The sequence below is a fragment of the Notolepis coatsorum genome, assembly GCF_963971535.1.
Source record: "Notolepis coatsorum genome assembly, chromosome: 16".
In the NCBI taxonomy this organism is placed as follows: domain Eukaryota; kingdom Metazoa; phylum Chordata; class Actinopteri; order Aulopiformes; family Paralepididae; genus Notolepis; species Notolepis coatsorum.
In genome coordinates, this window is record NC_140180.1 from 27,531,152 (window position 1) to 27,554,313 (window position 23,162).

The following is a 23,162-nucleotide window of genomic DNA, read 5'->3' on the forward strand; positions in this document are numbered from 1 at the left end:
TTTAAATAAATAAAGATTTAGGAGCACACAAAGAAATTTAGAAGCACAGTGAAAATTGTTCAAGTAACAGAGTTTATTAACAAACAATTTATTACATGCATATTATACTGTGCGTGTGCATACTAGGGATGGGCGTGAGTAATCGTTACTCGTAGCTATGAGAAAAATCTAAAAAAATAAATCGAAATTATTAATAATTTTTATGTAAAAAAAATATACCTGTAACATTTTTCATTTTTTTTTACATATTTTTTCACATGTATGTGTAAGATTATAACTGTTTGTTGGTTTCCTTAAACATATATATGTGAATGAACAAAAATAAGTAAAACAAATACATTTAAATTAAAATTCAAATCAAATATTTCTCTTTTTTCTTTTTTCTTTTCGAGTAATACACGATCACTCGAGTATAGCATGCGATCAATCGATCTGGATTTTTCTTTAAAATGCCCATCCCTAGTGCATACTAAGGGTTAAACATCTGTGCAAAGTGTCAGGGGTTTTTCTTACCCCCCTTAACTGATTTTCGAGGGCATTTGGTCCATTTTCGAGGGCATTTTGCCCCAAGCCCCCCTTAATTTCGAACCCTGGTATAGGGAGTAGCCGGTACCGGCACATGCCAAGGAGCCTACCGGGCCCTACGTGCACCTCTCCCAAAATGGCAGGACTGCAAGCTCTGTGATTGGCCTACATGCAAATCACAGTTCATTTCCGCTTTTACAGTAAGTACCTTGCTCATTATAATGTTGATGAGGCCATGCAAAATAAATGGTTTGGTTCCGGTTGACGACCGACCCTGCCGATTTAGGTGCAACCCAAATGTATTTTTTTTAACAATAAAGTTTAGTTAAATCTTAGTCAAAAAGTGCAGTCCATGTCAATAATGAGAATATATAAAAAGCAAGTATTTCACAATATTTGCACAGCTCTCTGACGTCAGGATATTTAGTGAGTAGTATTTAGGGGTGGCATTTTTAATACTACTACCTTTGTACATTGTACTTTTGTAGTACATTGTCTTTGTATTTTTAACCTTTAGTATTATGGATATTAAACATGCTGGCAGAGTACCGTACATGCATCCATGTTGTCGTGAACATTTTAATTAAATAAAGAAATTCCCTATCCATAGTCGCCATGGGAAAAAATTAAATAAATTCCCTACCTACCCATGGCCTTAACTGACAACCAACAGGAACCAAACAATTTATTTTGTTAGGCCTGAGGGATTAGCAAAAAGAGGTTGCGTGGAACTATAAAGGCAGGAACTACCGCAGTGTAAGAACCAACGTGGAAGATCTAATTCAGCCTTTTGCCTCAATTAGGCTATATTGTTAGCCTACGTACAGTATGTCCCCAGTGAGAGTTTTACCTCTAACCTAAACTTTGCAGTGCAAAATTAATTCCACACCAAGATATATGCGATAGGTTGACTAAGGTTAGAACAAGACTAAGTCGAGAGAAGCTCCTGCACCCTGACCTCTGTTCGGAGAAGAGGTCTCTGTTCGGAGAAGAGGTCTCTGTTCGGAGAAGAGGTCTCTGTTCGGAGAAGAGGTCTCTGTTCAGAGAAGAGGTCTCTGTTCGGAGAGAGGTCTCTGTTCAAAGAAGAGGTCTCTGTTCAGAGAAGAGGTCTCTGTTCAAAGAAGAGGTCTCTGTTCGGAGAAGAGGTCTCTGTTCAAAGAAGAGGTCTCTGTTCAAAGAAGAGGTCTCTGTTCAAAGAAGAGGTCTCTGTTCGGAGAAGAGGTCTCGGTTCGGAGAAGAGGTCTCTGTTCGGAGAAGAGGTCTCTGTTCGGAGAAGAGGTCTCTGTTCGGAGAAGAGGTCTCTGTTCGGAGAAGGTCTCTGTTCGGAGAAGAGGTCTCTGTTCAAAGAAGAGGTCTCTGTTCGGAGAAGAGGTCTCTGTTCGGAGAAGAGGTCTCTGTTCGGAGAAGAGGTCTCTGTTCAAAGAAGAGGTCTCTGTTCAAAGAAGAGGTCTCTGTTCAAAGAAGAGGTCTCTGTTCAAAGAAGAGGTCTCTGTTCAAAGAAGAGAAGAGGTCTCTGTTCAAAGAAGAGGTCTCTGTTCGGAGAAGAGGTCTCTGTTCAGAGAAGAGAAGAGGTCTCTGTTCAGAGAAGAGGTCTCTGTTCAGAGAAGAGAAGAGGTCTCTGTTCGGAGAAGCAGTGGCGTCGCGTGGGTAAAATAACAGGGGAAGCCAAAAAAAAATGTTTTAAAAAGAAATTATTCAATATTTTTATTAACATTTTTTTTTTTTTTTTTTAAGTCAAGCAGTCACCATGTACACTACAGTATGGCTCGGCGGCCAGTCAAACTTTATTTTTATTTATTTAACAGATTGCAGAATTGGTACAATACAGTACGGCTCAATACACACAATTGTATAAGGGGATGCAGATCTGGGCCCTATTCCCCGTACCTGGTTCAACTAAGTCGATCAAGAGGGCCATTATCCAGCTTCAGTTAACCCGATGTTTGAAGCCGGGATTTTCATGTTCCTCGAAGGTGGATTCAGTCTCGTTAACTAGAACCAGACTTGAGACCCAGGATAAGTGCGCGCGGCCGCTTCAGTTGAAAAGCCATCACGTATCGATAGCAGAGATCCTGATCTTTTAACGGCATTGATTGATTAATTGATTTAAAACTTTATTAACAGATTGCATTACGGCTCAATCGCCTCGCCGACAAGTTAAATGCGTTATCTATAGGCTAATTTTAAGTCCCTCATTACCCCAATCAATCAGATTATATTTCTTTAAACTTGCCTGCTGGCAGTAGGTTTATGGAATGGATAATCAAATGAGATCTTGCTAGCGAAAATAATTAGTTAAACTGTTATACGGAATAAGCACACGGCTCTCTTACCCATTGATTGATGTATGGTGGATCTTTTACTTATCTACACTGTGGTGTAACGGTGTCTGCTTTTGACTTTCACACAAGCGGCCCGGGTTCGAATCCCACTTCTCCTAGTCTTTTCCTTCTTTTTGCAATGTAGGAATAATTCAATTTGGTGCACGTTGAGAGCTATATAAAGAATGACATCATCAATGCATGTAGATTTATAATATTTTAACTTAAAACTAGGCTACTTCTGCGTATAATCATTAATATTATATTCCAAAAAATTATATTGGAAACACGGGGTTTCGAACACCGGTCGCCAGGATTGTGCACTGCCACTACCGCTGCGCCACTGTGCCAGATGGGATAAATTCATTGTTTATACATTAATGAACGAGAGACCCGTGTTTAGAATATTCTTTATTTTGAATGAAGTTTTATCTCTTTATTCTCATTCATTAATGTGACGTCAACGGCTCATTCAATTTCTCAAATCCGTCAAACAGCGCATCTCATCAGACATTTTAATCCCAGTTACAATATCACACAAAATCCACAATCCACGCATAGACACTTCAATTTTATGCTTGAATGAAACAAAATCCAGGCGCTCCTCTCCTTCCTTGCTCCTCATCCACAGCGGAGAATATGAAAGGAATCAGAGCCAAACGAGCGATAGGTTTCAATCATTAAGGATATCCCCGTGGGATTCACATTTGCAATGCTGCGCGTTGTTAAAATAACCACATAATGTGTACATCGCACCGAGCGAGCGCCACGGTATATAACGTGCATTATTTAGGACAAAGTGAATTTAGTATCAGCATTTTAGGTCTATTTTACATTTCAAAAGCCCCCTCTGGAAGAATGGAGCACAAAAACGTAATTCAGAATGGTATAATGCAGATCGTAGACTGTGGGAATAATTTCAGGAAACGGGCTGTCACTTCTTTGCGGGGGCGTGGCTATGGTTCATCCGGCTAACTTGAACTTAAACCCTGCTCTCGACCAGGCTCAAACTTTTTGATCTGTTGTCATGGTGATTTAGACAATCCAGCTTCGGGGAATGGGAAAGTCCGGCTTAAGTCAGACTTGACCGAAAGTTATCCGGCTAACTCAGTTATCCAGGTACGGGGAACGGGGCCCAGAGAAAGATGTTTGTCTTGTTTACATCAGGGTCATTAATACTGCTGGAGCATTGGTTCATTTTTGGTCCGATTTTACCTTGCACGATTTTGCGCGCCGCGTGGGAGCAAATTCGAGACACATATTCGGTTGCAAAAAGGTGTCACACGGTCTCCTCTATGGCCATTAATATTTTCACACGGATCGGAATCACGGCGCGCCCGTGGGACACTTTTCCGTTTTGGCGAGTTTATTCCACGCTTTCGGCGTTCCTTTTCTAAGCATTTTCGGGACTACATGTGAATGAGTAAAAGTTGCGGGACGCCCAGATGTTTCCACGATAGAAAGCTTGCGTAGATCCCATAATAGGCTCACTTAATACAGCGTTTTTAAAATCACGCAACATTTTCAGGGTCGCAAGCCGACCTTTTCCCCTCGTTTTCGATGATGGAAGTGATTTAGGAAAAGCTTCGGCACGCCGAGAGGTACCCGTGGATTTAATCTCGCGAGGATCTGGGCAATATTCGGCCCGTGGGAGCAGTCACAGGTTAATACAATTTTCAGAGTGCAGAGGGGAGGTGTGCAGAGGGGATGCCAGACTAATTATTCTGCTCACAGCCCCGTTTTAAACTTTTAAGGTGTGGCAGTCAGCTCGAATCTGATTGGCTAGTATCGGTTTTGGACTCTACATACATGAATCACATGGTTGAGGCTGGAGAAAGACACCTACCCCCTGCCTCTCCTCTAGCTGCAGTGAGCATAGTGAGTCTGACAGTGTGTTAGAGAGAGTGAGAAGGAGAAGAGGGAGACATTTATGAAAAAAAAAAAAAAAAATTATAACAGATGAAAAAGAATGTAAACTATATTAAAAAAATTATATATATATATATATATATTTTTTTCATATTTCATATTTGATATTAATTCATATTGGCTTCCATAAGGATTCGCCACTGCGGAGAAGGTCTCTGTTCGGAGAAGAGAAGAGGTCTCTGTTCGGAGAAGAGGTCTCTGTTCAGAGAAGAGGTCTCTGTTCAGAGAAGAGAAGAGGTCTCTGTTCGGAGAAGGTCTCTGTTCAGAGAAGAGGTGTAATGGAAATGTTATCTATGTCCATCTGTGTTTAAATCTCTGTACAGCTTGACTAGTTTAATATAGGTCAACTAGTATAACAGCTCAGACACTAGGAGACAGTCTGACTGTCTCTTTAACAACGACCAAGGTTGGGGAGAGATGACATTTGGCCTATCTCTTCCAGTCCTAGTGTGAGCCATATCAAGGCCATAGCTAATCTTTGTTATGACTCCCTAACTAGTAGGGGTGGGAATCACCAGAGGCCTCACGATACGATACTATCACGATACTTGAGTCACGATACGATAGTATTGCGATACTAAATATATTGCGATATGCTGAGTATTGCTATATTAATATTGCAATATATCGCAATTTATTACCTTTTTTCAACTGCAAAGTAAAACTTTGTCAGCATGTTTTATCTAATAAAATAAAGTTCAGTCTGTTCATCTCACTTCAATCATTTGTATTGCAGAACATGGTATTTTGTACTATTTTCTCAAGCAGACACTGTCATCTGTGTTGCATGTACCTGATAAACTGAACTGTTTGTATTACAGTCATATTCCAACTTAACTGAATACACACGTGTGTGCATGTGTGTGGACTACTGTACTATTACAGGTATTGAAATGAACAATGCAACTTCCTTATACAAAATAATTTATTTTGATAAATAATTAAATATTGATACTTGGTGTCCCTCTATCGACGCTTGTGTACACTTGGTCTCTGTTCGGAGAAGAGGTCTCTGTTCAGGGAAGAGGTGGCTTCCGTCCCAATCGCTCTCTGACATCAAGGTCACCTAACCATCCCTCCCCCTAACTGGCTGGTGTGTAACCCTGTCTCCACCTGCAACTGCTCCCCCGGCTACATTCTCAGCTACACTGGCAAAATCACTACATGTAGGCTATGCCTTTTTTTTTGTCATTGTCATATTATGTCATTATTATTAGCGCTTCTACTGTACATTTTGTTCCGATTTGTCTTTTTGTATGTCTTTCACTGCTTTTGTGGACCCCAGGAAGACTAGACTGCTACAGTATCAGTAAATAGGGAGCATGTAAGAAAGCTACACTAAACACTGTAAAATAAATAAAAATGTGTATGGATTTGAAAATAAATGCAAATGGGAAACTCCTTCTAGATCCTGTCTCTATAGCAACTGAGGATTTTACACGACCTCTGAAATAACTAAAGAACACTGAAGGATATACAGTCCTAGGCTCGTCTCATAGTGAAGACTGAAGCATAATTTGCAGCGAGAGCCTAGACCAACAAACGTGTGAAACTAAAAGAATACCACAACAAAACACCGAAACCGAAAGTCTGAACAGAGCCGTCACATACCCTCTCAAATAAGAGATGCCGTAGCAAAGTCATTTTAGAATATAAGAGATCAAAAAGAGACTGTTCACGTATAAGCTGATGAACCTTTATTCTTACATACTCCCCCCACTAAGAAAACACAACCACAGCAGGAAACTATTGGTGGGGGTTGGCCGGTGGGTTTAAGGAAGTCACAAGCTTCCCTTTCATTGGTGGAACATTGGAGACTCTGCTGCCGGGGGCCCCTCTCAGATACCTACGGGGCCCCTCTCAGATCCCTAGGACACTGATGCAGAAGGTTAATTCGGTCCGTCCGTTTGCACACATTCCTCAGCTCCCCAGGGACCTGACTGATTAGAGTGCAGAGATCGACTTATGTAGTGATAGATTTGTGCCACTTTCTCTGATCTAGGAGGGGATGTATATGGACGACATGCAAAGATGTAGGCTAGGCTTTGACCATTTTGTATGCGTCATTGTGAATTATCAATTTGAGGCCTGGCTTTAGATTATATAAACTGATATTTTTGACAAAAATGCAAAACAGTACGGTGTTATAGGCTTAGGTTAGATATATATTTGCATATTTTAGGTGACAGGTGACAAGACCAGTACATTCCTTGTCGGCAATTCATACAAATCTAAGCTTTATGTTTCAATCACACCACCTAGTGGCTGAAGAGGAGAACAGCAAAAACAAAAGTTAACCATCATGAAGCTATACAACAGAATATAATCTGCAATCTATCTCGTGTCCTGGCAACAGAGACTAAACTGGCCTGATCTACTACACCTAGTCGCTGAGCCAGTCATGGTTTCAGGGAGTGAGAGCACACCGACAAACTCATAACGATCACACATAGAAGGGTCACGTTCAGTTATCTGCAGCTGTGACTGTATCTGTTAACTCAAGCTAATATTGCCAGACAAATGCTGTGGTTCCGTTTGCTGTTCGAAAATCCAACTGTCGATTGAACCTGGTCTAATGTTACTGTACATGTTCGAACTGTAATGATGTGATCAAATTCTAAATTGATACGAATTCAATCTTCCTTCCTGATGTGCTGCTTCTCCGTCTCTCTCTCTCTCTCTCTCTCTCTGCCAAGAGGCTTGACTGACACAGAACACAGAGCTCATCCCATGGGCACAACACTCGCTACAGGAGCTATGTCCACCATTACCAATAGAAGGATGTCTGTCATCAGACCAATCATGACATTCTTCAAATGAGTGCGTTCAAAGGTTCAATAGACTGTAATAATAGCTGTGTTGGTAATTGTGGAGGTGCCTGCCAGTAGCTCTCTCTCTCTCTGGTGCCTGCCCAGGGGCAACACGCAACTATAACTATCCAAACCGTTGACAATAATTGTTTTGGGATCGCTTGCGATTATGAAAGGACATTGAGATTGAATTACTTAGAACAAATTCTTGTTTACTTTGGATTCTGTCTAACTTGATTTGGGGGGAAAAGTGCCCTGTTCCGTTATGGAGAAGCCCAGGAAAACAGTGAGGAAATGACACAAGCTGATGAAGATGGCTAGAGACAGTCTGTAATCTGTATGTCCTGTATTCAAGTACTTTTGGAAGAAAAAAATCCCCTCCTCAGTTACAGTACCCTAATCACTCCAGAAATGATCATGAAATGACCTGGGGAATGGTTCATAATCAGAGATTATACATTACAAGCCGTTCATGAAAACCAATGTCCAAGTTTAATTTGACAAATTGTTGGAAGACATTGTGAGTTTTATACACAGAAACAAATTTGATTTGCCAAAGTGGTGCTTCTTGGGTAACTCTCCGAAGGGAGCCCTATACTGTACCTTCTCCAGCTCCCTGGGAATCCGCATGCAAGTGTACACTCTCTCTCTGCGCTCCGTGTACTTGGCCTCATTGTGCTCCAGGAAGTAGCCTCTGGTAAGCTCTGCGCACATGAAGCGCCCCAGCGACGGATCTGGAATAACATTATGACAGTGTTACCACAAGACCTTTGTGTCCCACAATCACACTCATGGTTATCAACACAATAGGCAGAGGGCCAACTTTTGAAGTGCCAAATTGCTATGTGGAAGAGGGGGGAAATTCCCCTTTGAACAGACCGGAAAAAGCGGTGGGTGTTGTAACAACTCACGGCTTGGTTCAATACGGAGGATTATGAGTACAATATGGTCACAATATGAGCTATGAAGTTAAACAGAGTGCTCTCTAGTGGAACATGTTTAAGCTATGCTATTTGTTTCTTCCCAACAGCAGACATTTAAAGGCCAAATCCATGTTTTGTTTTTATTCTTTTAATAAGGTAGGCCTATATTTCACATATCAAACTGGAAGAGTTTGATTTGTAGATGGAACATTAGTTAGGCCAGTGGTTCTCAAAGTGTGGGGTCACAGAGGCATGACCGGGGGAAAGGTCGAACGTGAGTGAGGAACCAATGTGCTGAACTATTGTTTCGACGTCGGTGTGTTTCTAGCGGCGCACAACAATAAACAAACCACAACGTCACGTACCCCCCCTCTCAATGAATGGGTTCATTCGGCTCAGCCCACGGTGACTCAGTAGCCCTTTTCACATAGACTTTGCGGCTTTATACCGCGATATGGACCCCCCCCCCCCCCCCCCTAACCTGCCAGGTGATGCTTCAGAAACAAAACAAGTGTGATGACGGTAACATCAATAAACCAAATACCAAGTCAATAAAATACGACGCTCTTGGCAAGATATATATATATATTTTTTTATAACCACAGTCTGAACTGTGTTATGTATTGGTATGTTATTGTTCTAGCAATGGGATTGCACATTTCATATTTTTTCCCCTCAGTTTTTGGTTGTTACTGATGTAGAATGTTATTGTTAAGTAGTTGCACAATTTGAAAGCTCATGATATTTCAATAAATTTAAACTTGGCCCATTTCATGACTATGTTGTTGGGGCCCAAACGATTTGGGTCCGTCAAAGGGGGCCTGACAGAACAAGTTTGGGAACAACCGAGTTAAGCTATTTGGAACTTTCTTAAGGTATTGTTCAGGCTAGATCCATTTCACTCCAGTGTTTATCATCACTACTAATGTAAACAAATGTGCTTTCGGTCCGGAGAAACTTTTTCATAGTTCTGATAACTATTGGAGGAACTACTCCCTTTATTTGTGTCCTCACTGCAGGAACTGAGGATGGCCGTAGTTCTTAGAACAGTGAGGGACTTTTTTTAACCTCTACTTCAGGGTAGGTACTCTCCCAGCCCAGGGGAGCCATGAGTGATTTATATAGCGCTTTTATCCAAAGCTCACATTCACTCACTCACACATTCACACTCTGACGGCGGAGGCAACCATTCAAGGTGCCAATCTTCTCATCGGGAGCAATTAGGGGTTAAGTGTCTTGCTCAAGGACACTTTGACACGCTGCACGGGAATCGAACTGGGAACCTTCTGATTACCTAAGTTCTGCAGGTTGACACCTTGCATGGTTGTCTCTGCCATCGGTGTGTGAATGGGTAAAATGTGAGGAACAAATTGTAAAGCGCTTTAGATAAAAGCCCTATATAAATGCAGCCATTTTATCATTTACATATGTACTTCTTGCCATTTGGGCCTGGGTTTGAGGTCTTCAGATTGACAAGCCTAAACAACAAGCTGTTCTGAATCATTGCACTTGGTGATGTCACAAGGGGGACACAAGCAATGAATTCGCTTTAATTAATCAATCAGTTGTGTTTTTTGTAGCCAGGAACACTTGCTTACCTGCCCGGGTTGTAAATGTTTTTTAGTCTTGGGTATGGGGTAGCCAGGCAGGAAAGGGTTACACATTAAGGTGCGTGCTATGCCCCACTCCATTCACTTCACTTCGGCCCCTCCGGTCTGCATATTTTTACAGAGCTGATGACGGAGGCAGCCAGGGAGATAGTATCTTGAATCGATTCCCATTTGCCTCAGACCTTGTTCATGGTGAAGCTCCCCATTGCTTTACATTTGGATTACTGATTGGGCCTTTAAAAGGATATGGGGCAAAGTTTTGCTAATTGTACATGTAATTATGGCTCTCATGTGTGTGTGTGTGAGGTAATATCCAGTCCGCAGACTGTAACATTAGCTACAATTCAGATCACAATATCAGCTAAGCAATGCATTCAGATTTTTCTTTTGTATTATATAATATTGTTGTGATGACCTGACCCACTTACATGCCAAATTAGGCTATTCTTAGAATTAAGAGGAAAACAATACAGAAAATAATTAGATTGAAGGATTAAAAACACCAACCAAGCCTATCATTAAAAACAACGGTTGTTTGATGTGAGTGAAAGGCACCCTCATTTGCAAATGCCGTCTGAGACTTCACCCTAAATGACCCCAAGATCTGCAGCCAATCATTAGACTGACTTTCAAACAGCGAGTACCCGTCAGACCAAATGGGAACAAACACGAGACGATTACAAAGAGCATTAAATATGTACTTATAATTTCAGTTTTGTGGATGAACTGTGCGACCCTAAGTGAACTGTCTGGGTGCATTCATGTCATGTGAATGTCTATGATGAATTGAAAATGGGGGACCCTGATGTAAACAAGTCGAAAGTCTTTCTCTGGTCTGCATCCCCGTAACAATTGTATGTATTGAGCTGTACTGTACTGTACCCATTCTGCAATCTGTTAATAAACTTTTCAATCAATCAATCAATCAATCAATGTGGCACCAAAAGGCAGACAAGTACGACGAGGGAGAAATTAGCTGGTTTAGCAAGGACACAAAAAGCTAACCATGTTAAAAATTAACCCAACTGTGGAAGAAGTCAAGTTTACTACAGCGGTCAAGTAAACGAAGTACGCCTCTTGACTGTTGTCCTTCCACGTGGTAACCTAAAGGTAAAGTCTTGAGTTATCATCTGGCTCTTCGAGGTGTGGCATCATGCACGGTTGATGTGATTAGAAATACTAATTTCAGAGGTTAGAGATAGCTGCTAACCTTTAACTGGCTACATGTAGCTCACATTGATCACTGATCACCAGATAGATAGACTACCGATCACCTTGACAGCTGATCAGCTGAGTGACTGTAGCGGAAGATGACAGTTGTTTACAACGTTGAGAACTGACTTTACGTTAACATACTACGGTTGTTGTCACTTGTTCTAGTACCAACATGTACTTGGGTGGAAATAATGAATAATACGTTACCGGACAACACCACGGTACTAGCTAACGTTAGTTAGCTGGCAAGCTAAGGACAGCTTTGACCCGAGCAGCCAGAGGGAAGGGATCCCAACATTAACACGTACTGTAACGTGAACGTACCTGAGTGCTCGCGTTGTTGTTGCTCTCTCCTGACAGCGTTTATATCGTAGAATCCCAGTGTTTCGGGCAGATCTGGAGTTATACCAATTTTCCCCGACCTTGATATGTCGTCCCATGGTCGCTTTCTACTCTTTATTCCGTCAATTTCAGCTGCTTTTTCATCTGACAGCCCGGTCCCCGACAAGTCCGCCATCTTCACTTCGCCGCCGCCGCGTCGCCAATGCAACGTCATCGCATTCTCGCGCCGGGGTGATAATAATAATAATAATACTTTATTTGTATAGCACTTTTCATACAGAAGTTGCCGTTCAAAGTGCTTCACAACAGTAAAAATATAGGCATAAGCGAGCATGAGCAAGGTAAACCACAGTGTTTCACATTAGGACCTCCCAATATAGGTTCTCTGTTTACAGTTTCATTCAGTAATAACATTATTTGGTTTAAAAAATAGTCTAAGAATTATAAAATGGAACAGACATACAACAGGGTATTTAACATAGAACAGTGATAAAATAGTTCAATTTTGGATTACAACAGAGCAGTGCTCTTCATTATAGTAATATTCAATATTCAAGGGGCTTTCACAATTATTACATTTAGTAATACAGTCATAAATTCATCAACATAATAATAAACAATGCAGATCATAAACATGTGGTAGGAGGATGCTGTTTTCCAGACAGTATAATGTTAATGAGGCTTCCTATCTTGCTGATGCATGGTTATATTATCGTATAGCTTACGCTCTGCTCGTAGTGGAACTAGGGCTGGGCGATATGGAAAAAAATCATATCGCGATAACGATATGATAATTTTATTTTATTTCTCGATATCGATAATTATCGAATTGTTATAAGTATAAAAAAAAAAAGGTTCCACTCTTATCCCTTTCAATCTAATTCTGAATAAAAATTTATCCACATGTACACACCCATCTGCCTGGCCACACCCACATCCGCTCCTCTACATAAGTGGGGACGTGGCCATACTAACAGCTCCTTCCCTATTTTCACCACCGACAAGTGTCTGTATACACCACTTGAGTTTAGTGCCGAAATAGTTGTTGGAAAGGAGCTACGTGGACATTGTATCTTGTTTTTCTCTCTCTCGCCAATTTACGAGAAAAGCTAAGACATAATGTTTGCACCTTCGGAGGGTTTGGACGCTCACAAATGGTCGCTTTCTACTCTTTATTCCCTCAATTTCAGCTGTCAATGGAGGCCTACGTGAAACAGGGACAGGTAATCTCCCGCATCACTGGCCTTACCCCCGCCTACGTGCCAGTCACGCGGGTGGCGGGTTTGGTCCAGGGGCTAAAGGACGGGGTGCCTCGGCTTGATAGCCCGATGGCATCCATACTTTGTCCCGAAATGGTGTGGGAGCTGTTGCGTAAGCCGGTTCCCCAAGGGAAATCGGCTAGGCAGATGGCTAATTGGAGTGACCAGGCGTACATCGCCGCGACTCAGAGCCTAGCTGCGACTTCTAACATCGTGCAGCTAGCGCGCTACATGTCGGGGATGATGACGGGCGGGTCGGTATTGGATGACCATCAGCAATATCTTCATGCCCAGGCGGCTGGAGCCATCCTGCACCTTATCCAGCTGCAGGCGATAGCTGCCGGGAAGGAGCGCGCCCTGGCCACTCTATCCCAGCGCCACCTTTGGCTGGAGCAGGCGTGGGTGCCGGAACAGAAGAGGATTCCCCTGCTCACGGCCCCCCTCTCTGATGCTGGGCTATTTGGGTCGGCCATGCAGCAGATGACGGCAGCCTGCAGAGAGATGGAGGAGGAGCGCTCTGTGCTCCAACCCCATTTACCCCGACCCGATGCCACCGGTGATGGCCGGAAAAAGCAACGCCGGCAGAGGACCGCGACCGTTGCCTCCGCCACCACCGTCGCTGCTACTGGACCTTCGGCGAAGAAGGCCAGGAGTGGAGGGAGTGCCTCGTCCGCCGCAGCCAGCCGCCCCACGCCCGGAGGGAACGGTAGGGATCGACGTGATCAGGCTTCCCAGAACCGTTCCTCCGGGCCGGCTCCCCGTGGGGGCTAACACTACGCGGCAGGCGCCGCTAGTGACTCCCCTGTTTACCCCTGTCCCCTTCCCCTCCCCAACATATAATTTTTGTTACTAAATAAAAGATCCCTCCTGGTGGGGGACTGTTTTTTGTTACAAACTGTGTTTATTCACTATATATTGGGGATACGATGTATAAACCCTCACCTACCTGTGGGGTTGTGTGTTTGCTTAGAGAGAGGACAGTTTTCTTGTAAATTGTTCTGGTCACTATATATATGTGTGCTTAGCAAGGCCTGTGGCTAGCACTCGGTTGAAAGACTTGTCTTCCCTCATCATGAAGAAGACTGTGTTCTTCTTGCAGTAGTAAGAGTGAACTTTACCCTTTTTATCTGAGGGGGTTGTGTGTATTCTGTTACGTTTGGAAAACATGGCATCGAATCAGGCCATGTGAGCGGATCGGAGCGTGAGCGGCGCGGGGCGCGGAGCGGGCGGTTTTGACGTGAGCGAGGAGTGGGTTTTAAAATGAGTCGGCGCGACGTCCGGAGCGAGAGTTCTCCTCCGCTCCAATCCACTCCAGGCCGCTCACAGTGGTTTAACACTGTTGATGTAATATATACATGCAGTACAATGCCAAAGCAACAGATGGCGATGTACAAACATGAAGGCCATTTTCAACCAATGAGAAGGGTTCAGGCTTCGTCACTGTAGAGACGCCCACCATAGATATCTATGACGCCCACACTCACTCCTGTTAGAAAAAGTATCGACGCCATTGTTGTTGACGTTAGCTTACATGCTAACGTTAATGGCAGCGACCATAGCATTGTGGCTCGGCTAGCCTATCATCGCTTAGTAGAGCTAGTGAATGGATAAACAACGTTATTTAACATTGCAGAATGGCTACAATTACAATGCGGCTCAATACAAACAATTGTTAAGGGGCCCAGGGGGTGTAGACTGTTGTAGTTTGAGCTCATTTACACCATGCTCCAAAAAAGAAAAAGAAAAACTGCCGAGCGATCTGGCGCGGGGAGCGGGGAGCGCTCGATTCAAGGTGAGTGGGGAGCGAGCGGAGAGCGACTTGGGGGCGGGGTCAACATGAGCGATTAGCGGAGCGGACCAAGCTTTAAAGAGCGAAGAGCGGATTTCTCGGCCGCGCCGATCCGCTCACGTGGCCTGCATCGAATCCACACCCAGGTTAGAGTGTTAGCCTACAGAAGTAATCATATATGTAGCTTGTACCGAGGTCTCTGACCCTCTCTTTAAATGTCTGTGTTTCTCTTTTACTTGGTGAAGTACATACACACGGGTGACGTGTTCGCACATGAGCCTAAAGCCTTGTATGTAAAACCCGTTCGCAAACGAGTTTATCGTCTGTGGCTGGTGTGCAGATGGTTGAGCTTATCCTAGTGGATACGCTTTTCTTTTTTTAAACTTTATTTTTTAGCGTTTATCGCTTTTCTGGTCAAGCATGACCGACAGATACAGGGTGAAACGGGATATAGATCAGGGGAAGACATTCTGGTAAATGACGGCGGGTCCGGGAATCGAACTCGAGTCCACCAGATCCGTGACGCAGCACGGTTTTTCCCCGATGCAGAAATAGCGCCGAGATATGCGGTGAGCTACTGGAGCCCCCCGTGGATACGCTTTTCATGTAGCATGCTAGGTAAACTGGTATCATCGCTGCTTGTTTGTTTTCATCGTATCCGGGGTATGGGGTCACAAGGGGGTGAACTGATAAACCCTGCCCCCCTTTTTTTCTGATTGGCCAGGGGGTTGGACCTCCTGTTCTTCGGTCTTCCTGTCACGCTGTTTGGTCAGCGCGTCACAGGGTAGGGAGAGGGGTGGGGTGGGGGGGGGGGGGGGGGGGGGGGAATTCCCCATAGAGTACGTCACTGGGCGCGTTTCTATTGGTTGTGAGACTTCCGTGAGTTATTTTCAGGCTCCATGTTGTTGACCGCTGTTATTGTCAAGATTGGGTTATGCGGTGCGTGGAAACTTGTTTTCTGCTCTGCGCTCTGTTGCATATGTATTGAGCTTTTGGTCACGTAGCTCAATGTTACATACCTGTATATCTTTTCAATTATTACTCACGTGCGAGGTCTCTCTGGGGGTTCCCTGTCTCCTCTCTTTTATACAGAACAGGGTTGACAGGGGTATTTTCCCTCAGACGCGTCATATGGGACCCATATCTGTGTCTCTTGGCCAGCTTCCTGCCGCTCGTCCCAGGCGGCTTGGAGGGAACGTTATCTGGGTTCTTGTTAGAATTACCATTGATGTGTTTTGGGTCTAGACGTGTACATAGTGCTGGCCCTGAATGCTTCTGTGTGGAACCACGCATGGGCTGGCGCGCCTTGGTTGCTCATCATGGAAACGGCGTTTTTTATGGAGCAACTAGGATGGAGATTTTATCTCTTCCGAGCGCCAGTGTACTAGGTTAGTCTCGACAAATTCTCATTCATCTCTGAGGGGAGATGACGGAATAGATCAAAGCATTGGCGGAGGGGTCTCACGCCCATGGGGTGGGCCACCGGGCGCGGTGCATTCATGTTCTGACCGCCTTGGTGGCGCCCTCTGTGATGTTTTAGATCGATAGGACTGGGGATGGTGGCGTGATTAGGACACGGGACTGGTTCTGGTCGCGCCGGACCAGGTCAGTTAACCCGTTGTCCGCCGGGGCGCAGATCTGCTGTTCTGGTACCCTGAAGGACTTTGTGCTTTTTCGGGGGGAAAATGCCGGGTTGGCCCGGGCGTTGCAGGGTTTGATGTTATGGAGGTGTGTTCGTGGTTATGTCACTGCGTGTTATCCTTCACTGTTGCTTGGTCCATATTGTGTTGTACCTTGCGCTGTGCTAAGGAGCCTGGTCCTTCTCCATTCTTTTTCACCCCTCTCTTCCCCTGCTTGGCGGGGCTGGGAGGGGGCTGTCGAGGTGGTTCTTTTGTACCCCTCTGGCATCCCTGTGTACGTCCCGGTCCGCCGGGCCCAGGTCCGGATTCGTTCTCATCGACCTGTTGGCCTGGGTTAACCCCTTCTTGAAAACTGAAATGCTTGTACTGCTGTATAGCCGGTGTATACGCGCAGTTGTGTTTCAGAGATATTTCTTGGGGGGGTTAAGGGAACAACCGCCTCCTGTTAAACTAAACATAGGGAGGTGGTTGGTTCCCCGGTGTGTTGATAGCGGAGTCGACTCTCGGGTTAGGCCGGGCTTGACCCCGTCTGCCTTTGAGTGTGCCCCCGCACTTTTCATGAAAATCATGTCAGCCTTCTCTGCCTTGGCCTCTCTAGGGGGTCAGGTTTTTGTGGAGGCTGCGACATGGTGCACAGCATACCGAACGCGGTTCTCAGTAGACCCCTTAGGCGCCTGTCTAGTCCGCAGTGCTCCGGGCACAGGTCAAGTTTAGCTTTTGACCTGTTTCCAGGATTGAGGGATCAACCTCTTTGGGGGTTGTCTCCCCGGTGCGCTGCCTGGCCCCACTGTGTTGTGGGGGTGTAGCCTCTGTGGAGTGCTTCAGGGCGGCGTGCTGTAGGGGGGAAGGGCCTGCTCTTGGATTGGGCCCTGTCCGATATGCTGGCGATGTGTGGGGTGGTGTCACTAGTGACCGTCTGGTGGGGTCTCGATGCTGCGGCATTGTTGGCCTCACCAGGCCCCCTTTCCGGGGGGTCCTGACCCTCAGGCTGTTCCTGGGGCTGGGTCCTCCTTCGCACTCCGCTGGCTTCCGTTCGGTTTTCTCTGGCTCCCCGCATCTTCACCAACTGTGTGGAGGCCGCACGGGGGCCTCTGCGTCGTCAGGGGTTACGGAGTGTATTCTGCCCTGACGACGTTCGGGTCCTTCGCGGTCAAGGTGGATCGTCAGGTCTCGTACCAGGCAGGTCCCTACCAGCCTGGGGTTGCTGTAGACTGGAAGTAGAGTACTCCTCTTCCCAGTCAACGGTTGGAGGGCTATGGGCATCCCTCTCAGAGCGTGTTGTCAACACGCTCGGGAGGTTCCGTCCTAGGACGGTTACGGCGCTGTCTCACGTCACGTTTTTCACCGACGCCTCCCTCGCTGGTGACGCGGCAAGCCAACGCAGTAGGGGGCAGCTGGCAAACCATGCTGCCCGGTCTGCGCTAGGTTCAATGTGTTGGTGTTGAAAGCGGTCCTTCTGGTCCTCAAACGGTGTTGATCAGAACGGACGATACGACGTCAGTGTCGTGTATCGACAGACAGGGAGGAGTACGCTCCCCCCGTCTGCACCAGGCGGCGGGCGGCTGGCTATGGGCGTCCTCCATCTGCGCGGCCTGAGGGCTCCCCACATCCCCGGCAGGGAGAATGTGGGTACAGGTGTACTGTCGCGGGGCGGTCCTCATCCTGACGGGTGGGGATTACGTCCGGACATAGCCAGGCAGGTCTGGGACCGATGCCGTGCCGCCTGGGATTCTTCCCCATACATCTGTTAGGTCATTTGTTGGGATGGGTACGTTGAGGGGCGCAGGTTCTTGATCCTGATGGTGTTACCATCCGGAATGCGCATGCTCCCTCCACTGTCGCGCTTACGCGGGCAGATGACGTATGTTCCAAGTGTGGTGTAAGGCGGGGGGCCGGGACCCAGTCTCCTGCCCCCTGGATGCTGTCCTTAGTTACCTCCAGTCTCTCCTTGATAGACTGTCGGCTTCGACGGTGAGGGTATATGCAGCAGCTATATCCTCTTATCATGAGGGATTTGAGGGGATGTCTTGTTCAGCCACCCTCTTGTGAAGTGTTTCCTGCTTGGCGCTCGACGCGTTAAGCCGGTGCAACGCTCCTTGGCTCCGACTTGGGATCTTCAATTGGTCCTCGGTTGGTTGTCCTTGGCCCCGTTTGAGCCCCTCAAGCAGGCGCCGTTGGAACAGCTGTAGTTCAAGACCGCGTTCTTGCTGGCCGTCACCTCCGCTGACGCGTGGGTGTGCTTTGTGCTCTCTCGGTACGTCCAGAGTGCCTGTCTTTCGTCCGATTGCGGTGCCACTCTGCGGCCTAATCCTGCCTTCGTGCCTGTAAATATCCGGAGTTCTTCCGCTCCAGGGATATTGTGGTTCAGGCGTTTCATCCGCCTCCTCACGGTAGTGAGTTAGATGCGGGTCTTCACCTGTCATGTCCGGTCCGTGCTTTGGGAATTACCTCAGCCGTACTCAGGACCTCGGGGTCACCGGTCAGCTTTTTGTCTGTCACGGTGGTTCTCATGCCGGTAAGGCACTATCGAACAACGCCTGTCCCATTGGTTGTGCGAGGGCATTGCCCTCTGCTACACGTTGGCTGGGCAGGATCCCCCTGGGGGCGTCAGGGCGCACTCCACTCGTGGGGTGGCTGCCTCTGCCGCTCTCCTGGGTGGGGCTTCGGTGGAGGATCATGGTCCTCCCCGGGCCCCTTTGTAAGGTTTTACCTCATGGACATGACCGGGGGTTCTGTCTCCCAGGCGGTTCTGGGGTCTGTGGCCTTTCCTGCTTCCCGTCCTTTGGTAGGGTAGCAGGAGTGTGTGGGTATGGGCCACAGTGTGTTAGGTCACACGTGGTTCCGCCTGTGCTGTGTGTTCAAGGGGTTCTAGTTCCCTCTTGTTCGCACTCAGGTGGAGTTGACTGTGCCCCCCCTTCGTTAGGAAGGATGGGGTGACAGGGCTCCCCGCACCCCTTGATGTGGGCTTACGGGTCCTCAGGGGGTACATCTGTCGGGTCTCACGTCCGCTCTAACCCATATCTCAATAGGCTTGAGCGGGACGCGATAAGCCATACGAAATATAACGATAGGTTATGTATATAACCTAGTTATATGAGTATTGGCTGAGCGTCCCGCTCTAAGCGGCCCTGAGTTCCCTTTTGAGGGATCTTTTACTGGAATGGGATTTTGGCGAGGAAGGGTGTTTGGTGACCAGGACCATGGTCTTATAGGCTACGCCTCGATAGAGGCGGGACCCGGTCAGGTGTGGGTGTATAAGTTGTGTTCGTGGTGGTGTACAGTAGGTACAAGGAGATAAGGGGTATCTCAATAGGCTTGAGCGGGACGCTCAGCCAATACTCATATAACTAGGTTATATACATAACCTATCGTTAAAACTCCCTTCTGGTATATTTTACATGGTGTATAGACTATGCGCTGCGCTGCACTTGACTGATGCGCCAACTCGCAGTACCCACCTGGCTACTTTGCATATCAATAGCGCCGGTCGTCAGGTGTTACATTCCATTCGTAGAGGCAATTAGGCACTGTCTTTAGTCTGTCCTTATGCGAGGGAACATTATGCGCATGCGTGGGAGCGCACGCACGCGCCTGGGAGCGCGCGTGCACGTGGCGTCATTAGCGTGCGTGCAACCAGTGTTGATATGAGCATAGGCTACACCAGGGGTAGGCAACCCCTCATTGCATTGCGAAATGTGGAAAGCCATTCACTGATGGCAAGTATATCAAGGAGGCTTTTCTCTGTAGCTCAGATGTTTTGTTTGAAGGCTTGCCAAACAAAGAGACAATCAAATCAAGGATAAAAGATATCCCCATGTCAGCTTGAAGTGTCGAGCGACGCATCAACGAAATGTCAGAAAATATCAGAGAACACCAAACAGCTGGATTAAAAGATGCTCCGGTGTGCAGCTTAAAGTGACCAACTACAGCCCCCAGATAACGGAGCTCAGTAAAGCAAAACTGTTTGTCTGCATTGCACCCCCGCCCCAAAAAGATTTAGGGTTGATACAACCATCATAATAATATTGTTAATAATAACAACAATAATGATGTAATAATGTAAAAAATATCATAAAAAATACCTGATTATGAGAAAAAAAATATTACGATGCATGGAATATTGTTGATATGGCACGGGCACACTAGTTACAACTATATTTCAAACTGGCACTTCATGTCAAAAAGGTTGCTGACCCCTGGGCTACACCCAGGACTTTGATATTATATCATTTCTAAAATACCTTAGCTTTGCCCGTAGTTACACCTTATTGTGGATGAGTAGTAGTAGTACTGACTTTGCCTTTGTGAAAGTGATAATTCTTGACAAAATAGGATCTAGGCTAATCTAATGTAAAGGACTCAATTCCCTTATGGTACTTTCTGCAGAGGGTCACATATAGTTAAACAATTATTATAAAATGTACCAATTTAATGATGTGATAAACTATCATTTGCATTTTAATCACAGGTTGTTTTGATCCATCAATAATTGGTTATACTCTTCATTCTTTATGGAAATTCAGCATTTACTCTTCATTCCTTATGCAAATTCTGCTTTTTAAATGCCCGTTGAACATCATATCTTGTTCTTCAAAGTACATCTTGCCGGGTGCAGTCAGATTTGCTGGCACAAGGGGGATGGCCGAAGAACAGGAGGATGTCGAGTCGACAAAGCTGTAATGTGAAAGCTATAGCGGCTCTGTTGATTGAGATTCTCAGTTTGGCAGCTAGGTTTGAAAAACAGGAAAAAGAGAGACAAGAAATAGAAAAATACACTAGGGAAATAAGAAGTGAAGATAAGCAGTGAGCTCATGAGGAGACGCTAGCCAAGCTGGAACTAGAAAAACCAGCACAAGCTGTTTTTAAAGTAGGTTAGAGCCGAGTCTGGCAGAGCACACATATTTATGCCCTCCTTTGATGCAAATTATGTAGATTATTATAATTTTTTCAGATGTTTGAAAACAGTGCCTGGCCCTCTTGAGGACGGTTGGCCCACCGGCGCGACACGCCACTTTGATGACCTCTAGCGGCTCAGGTGTGCATCTTTTTTTATACAATATATATCGAATTAAAGCCATATTGCCTGTCGGTTTCCGTTTCAGGCGGGAAAATCCGTTCAGCGGTTCTCGAGTTACATGCCGATATGTGAGGCGTGCGCCGAAGTAGACAGCAGACTTTACATTTTTTCAAATACCGCTCCCGACTCCAGAGCCTCTGAGAGCTCTGTCAATGATTTGGCGATCTCGAAAATTATTGGACAGGGTTGTACCGAATGAGTGTGGCTTTCCAATGGTACCCCACTTGGGAATTAGAGAATCAGGGATATAGGTGAAAAGTCACAAGCGAAAACAGGACTGCCTCTCCCTGAACGTCAGCTAAACAAATGAGATGATTGTGGACTTTAGGAGGTCGGGGGTCAGGGACTACAGCCCCCTCAGCATCGATGGGGCACCGGTTGAGAGAGTGAACAGGAGTCCACATATTCGAGGACTTGACATGGACCACACACATTGACAGTGTTATCAAGAAGGCACGACAATGCCTCTACTTCCTTAGGCGCTTAAGGAAGTTCAACGTGAGTCAGAAGATCCTCAAGAACTTCTACTCATGTACAATAGAGGGCATCCTGACTGTCAATATCACCTCCTGGTTTGGGAATAGCACTGCACAAGACCATAGCAGACTACAGAGAGTGGCCCGTTCAGCCGAACGCACAATTGGAGGGGGGCTTCCCACTCTCCAAGGCATTTACAACAAGTGGTGCATGGGCAAGGCGAAGAGAATAATCAAAGACTCCAGCCACCCAAACAACTGCCTCTTTGAACTGCTGCGGTCAGGCAAGCGATACCGGAGTCTCATGGCAAGCACAGAGAGAATCAGAAGGAGCTTCTATCCCCAGGCCATCAGGATGCTCAATGAACAATGATTGCTCAATGAACAAGGTTTGAACAATGAACAAGGATTGACCAATGAACAATCGTAACAACCATCAAATGCACTCACAGCACACACATCCACACGCACCCACTCACTTTAAACAAACAACTCACTGCTGCACCCACTTTACCCACTTTAGAACACCTTTTTATATTTGCACTACAACCCATACCTCATTACACCTTACTGTAAATTGTACCTAAATTGTACCTCATCCCATTTCTGCATTGTACTTCAAGTTCAAGTTCAAGTTTCTTTAATAGTTGTCATACAGAAGTACAGAATACTTTTGTACAAAATGCTTCTTACTGTTGCGCTCATAGTATATTGTATTGTAACTCAGTTACTTTTCTACTCGGCATTGTACATTGTATATATGTATATATTGAATACTTTTTGTCTCTGTATTTTATAAAAAAATGTATCTACTTTTTTTCCCATTTTCTATTTTTCTCCCATCCCCAATTTCGTATCGTCCAATTCTACCCTCCCCTGTCTCGAACGCTGTTAGGCCATGCCTCCCACAAGCCGGCTGCAATGTGGACTAAGCCTTACATCACGTGTCCCCTCCGGTACTCGAGGAAGCAGCAGTCGCATCTTTTCACCTGCACAGCGCGATCTCTCAGCATCGGGGGTCTGCATTTGGAGGGCACGCCGCTCCCGTCGCTTCCTGATTCTGCTGTGCAGGCGCACCAACCGTCCTGTAGGAGTTGCTGTCCACAACGTCCGATCCCCACCCATCAGCTTCCCACCCCCTAATACTGCCAATTGTATTAGTATGAACGACCAGCCAAGCTGATAGCAATGCGGAGAGCTGGGCTCAAACCCAGCGTCTCCTGCATTGGTTGATTGATTGATTGAT

The 23,162-nt window shown here is 45.9% G+C and overlaps 1 protein-coding gene across 1 annotated transcript in view; it reads right to left on the bottom strand.

Moving 5' to 3' along the window:
* Positions 1-11,861, bottom strand: part of tapt1a (transmembrane anterior posterior transformation 1a) — a 72,477-nt gene extending 60,616 nt beyond the window's left edge. The window contains exons 1-2 of the mRNA XM_084331588.1: positions 11,658-11,861; positions 8,189-8,319 (exon numbers count right to left, since the gene is read on the bottom strand). Coding sequence (XP_084187714.1) covers positions 8,189-8,319; positions 11,658-11,850 — 324 coding nt within the window. The 5' untranslated portion in view covers positions 11,851-11,861. The remainder of the gene's footprint in view (positions 1-8,188; positions 8,320-11,657) is intronic.
* Positions 11,862-23,162: the final 11,301 nt, after the last annotated feature.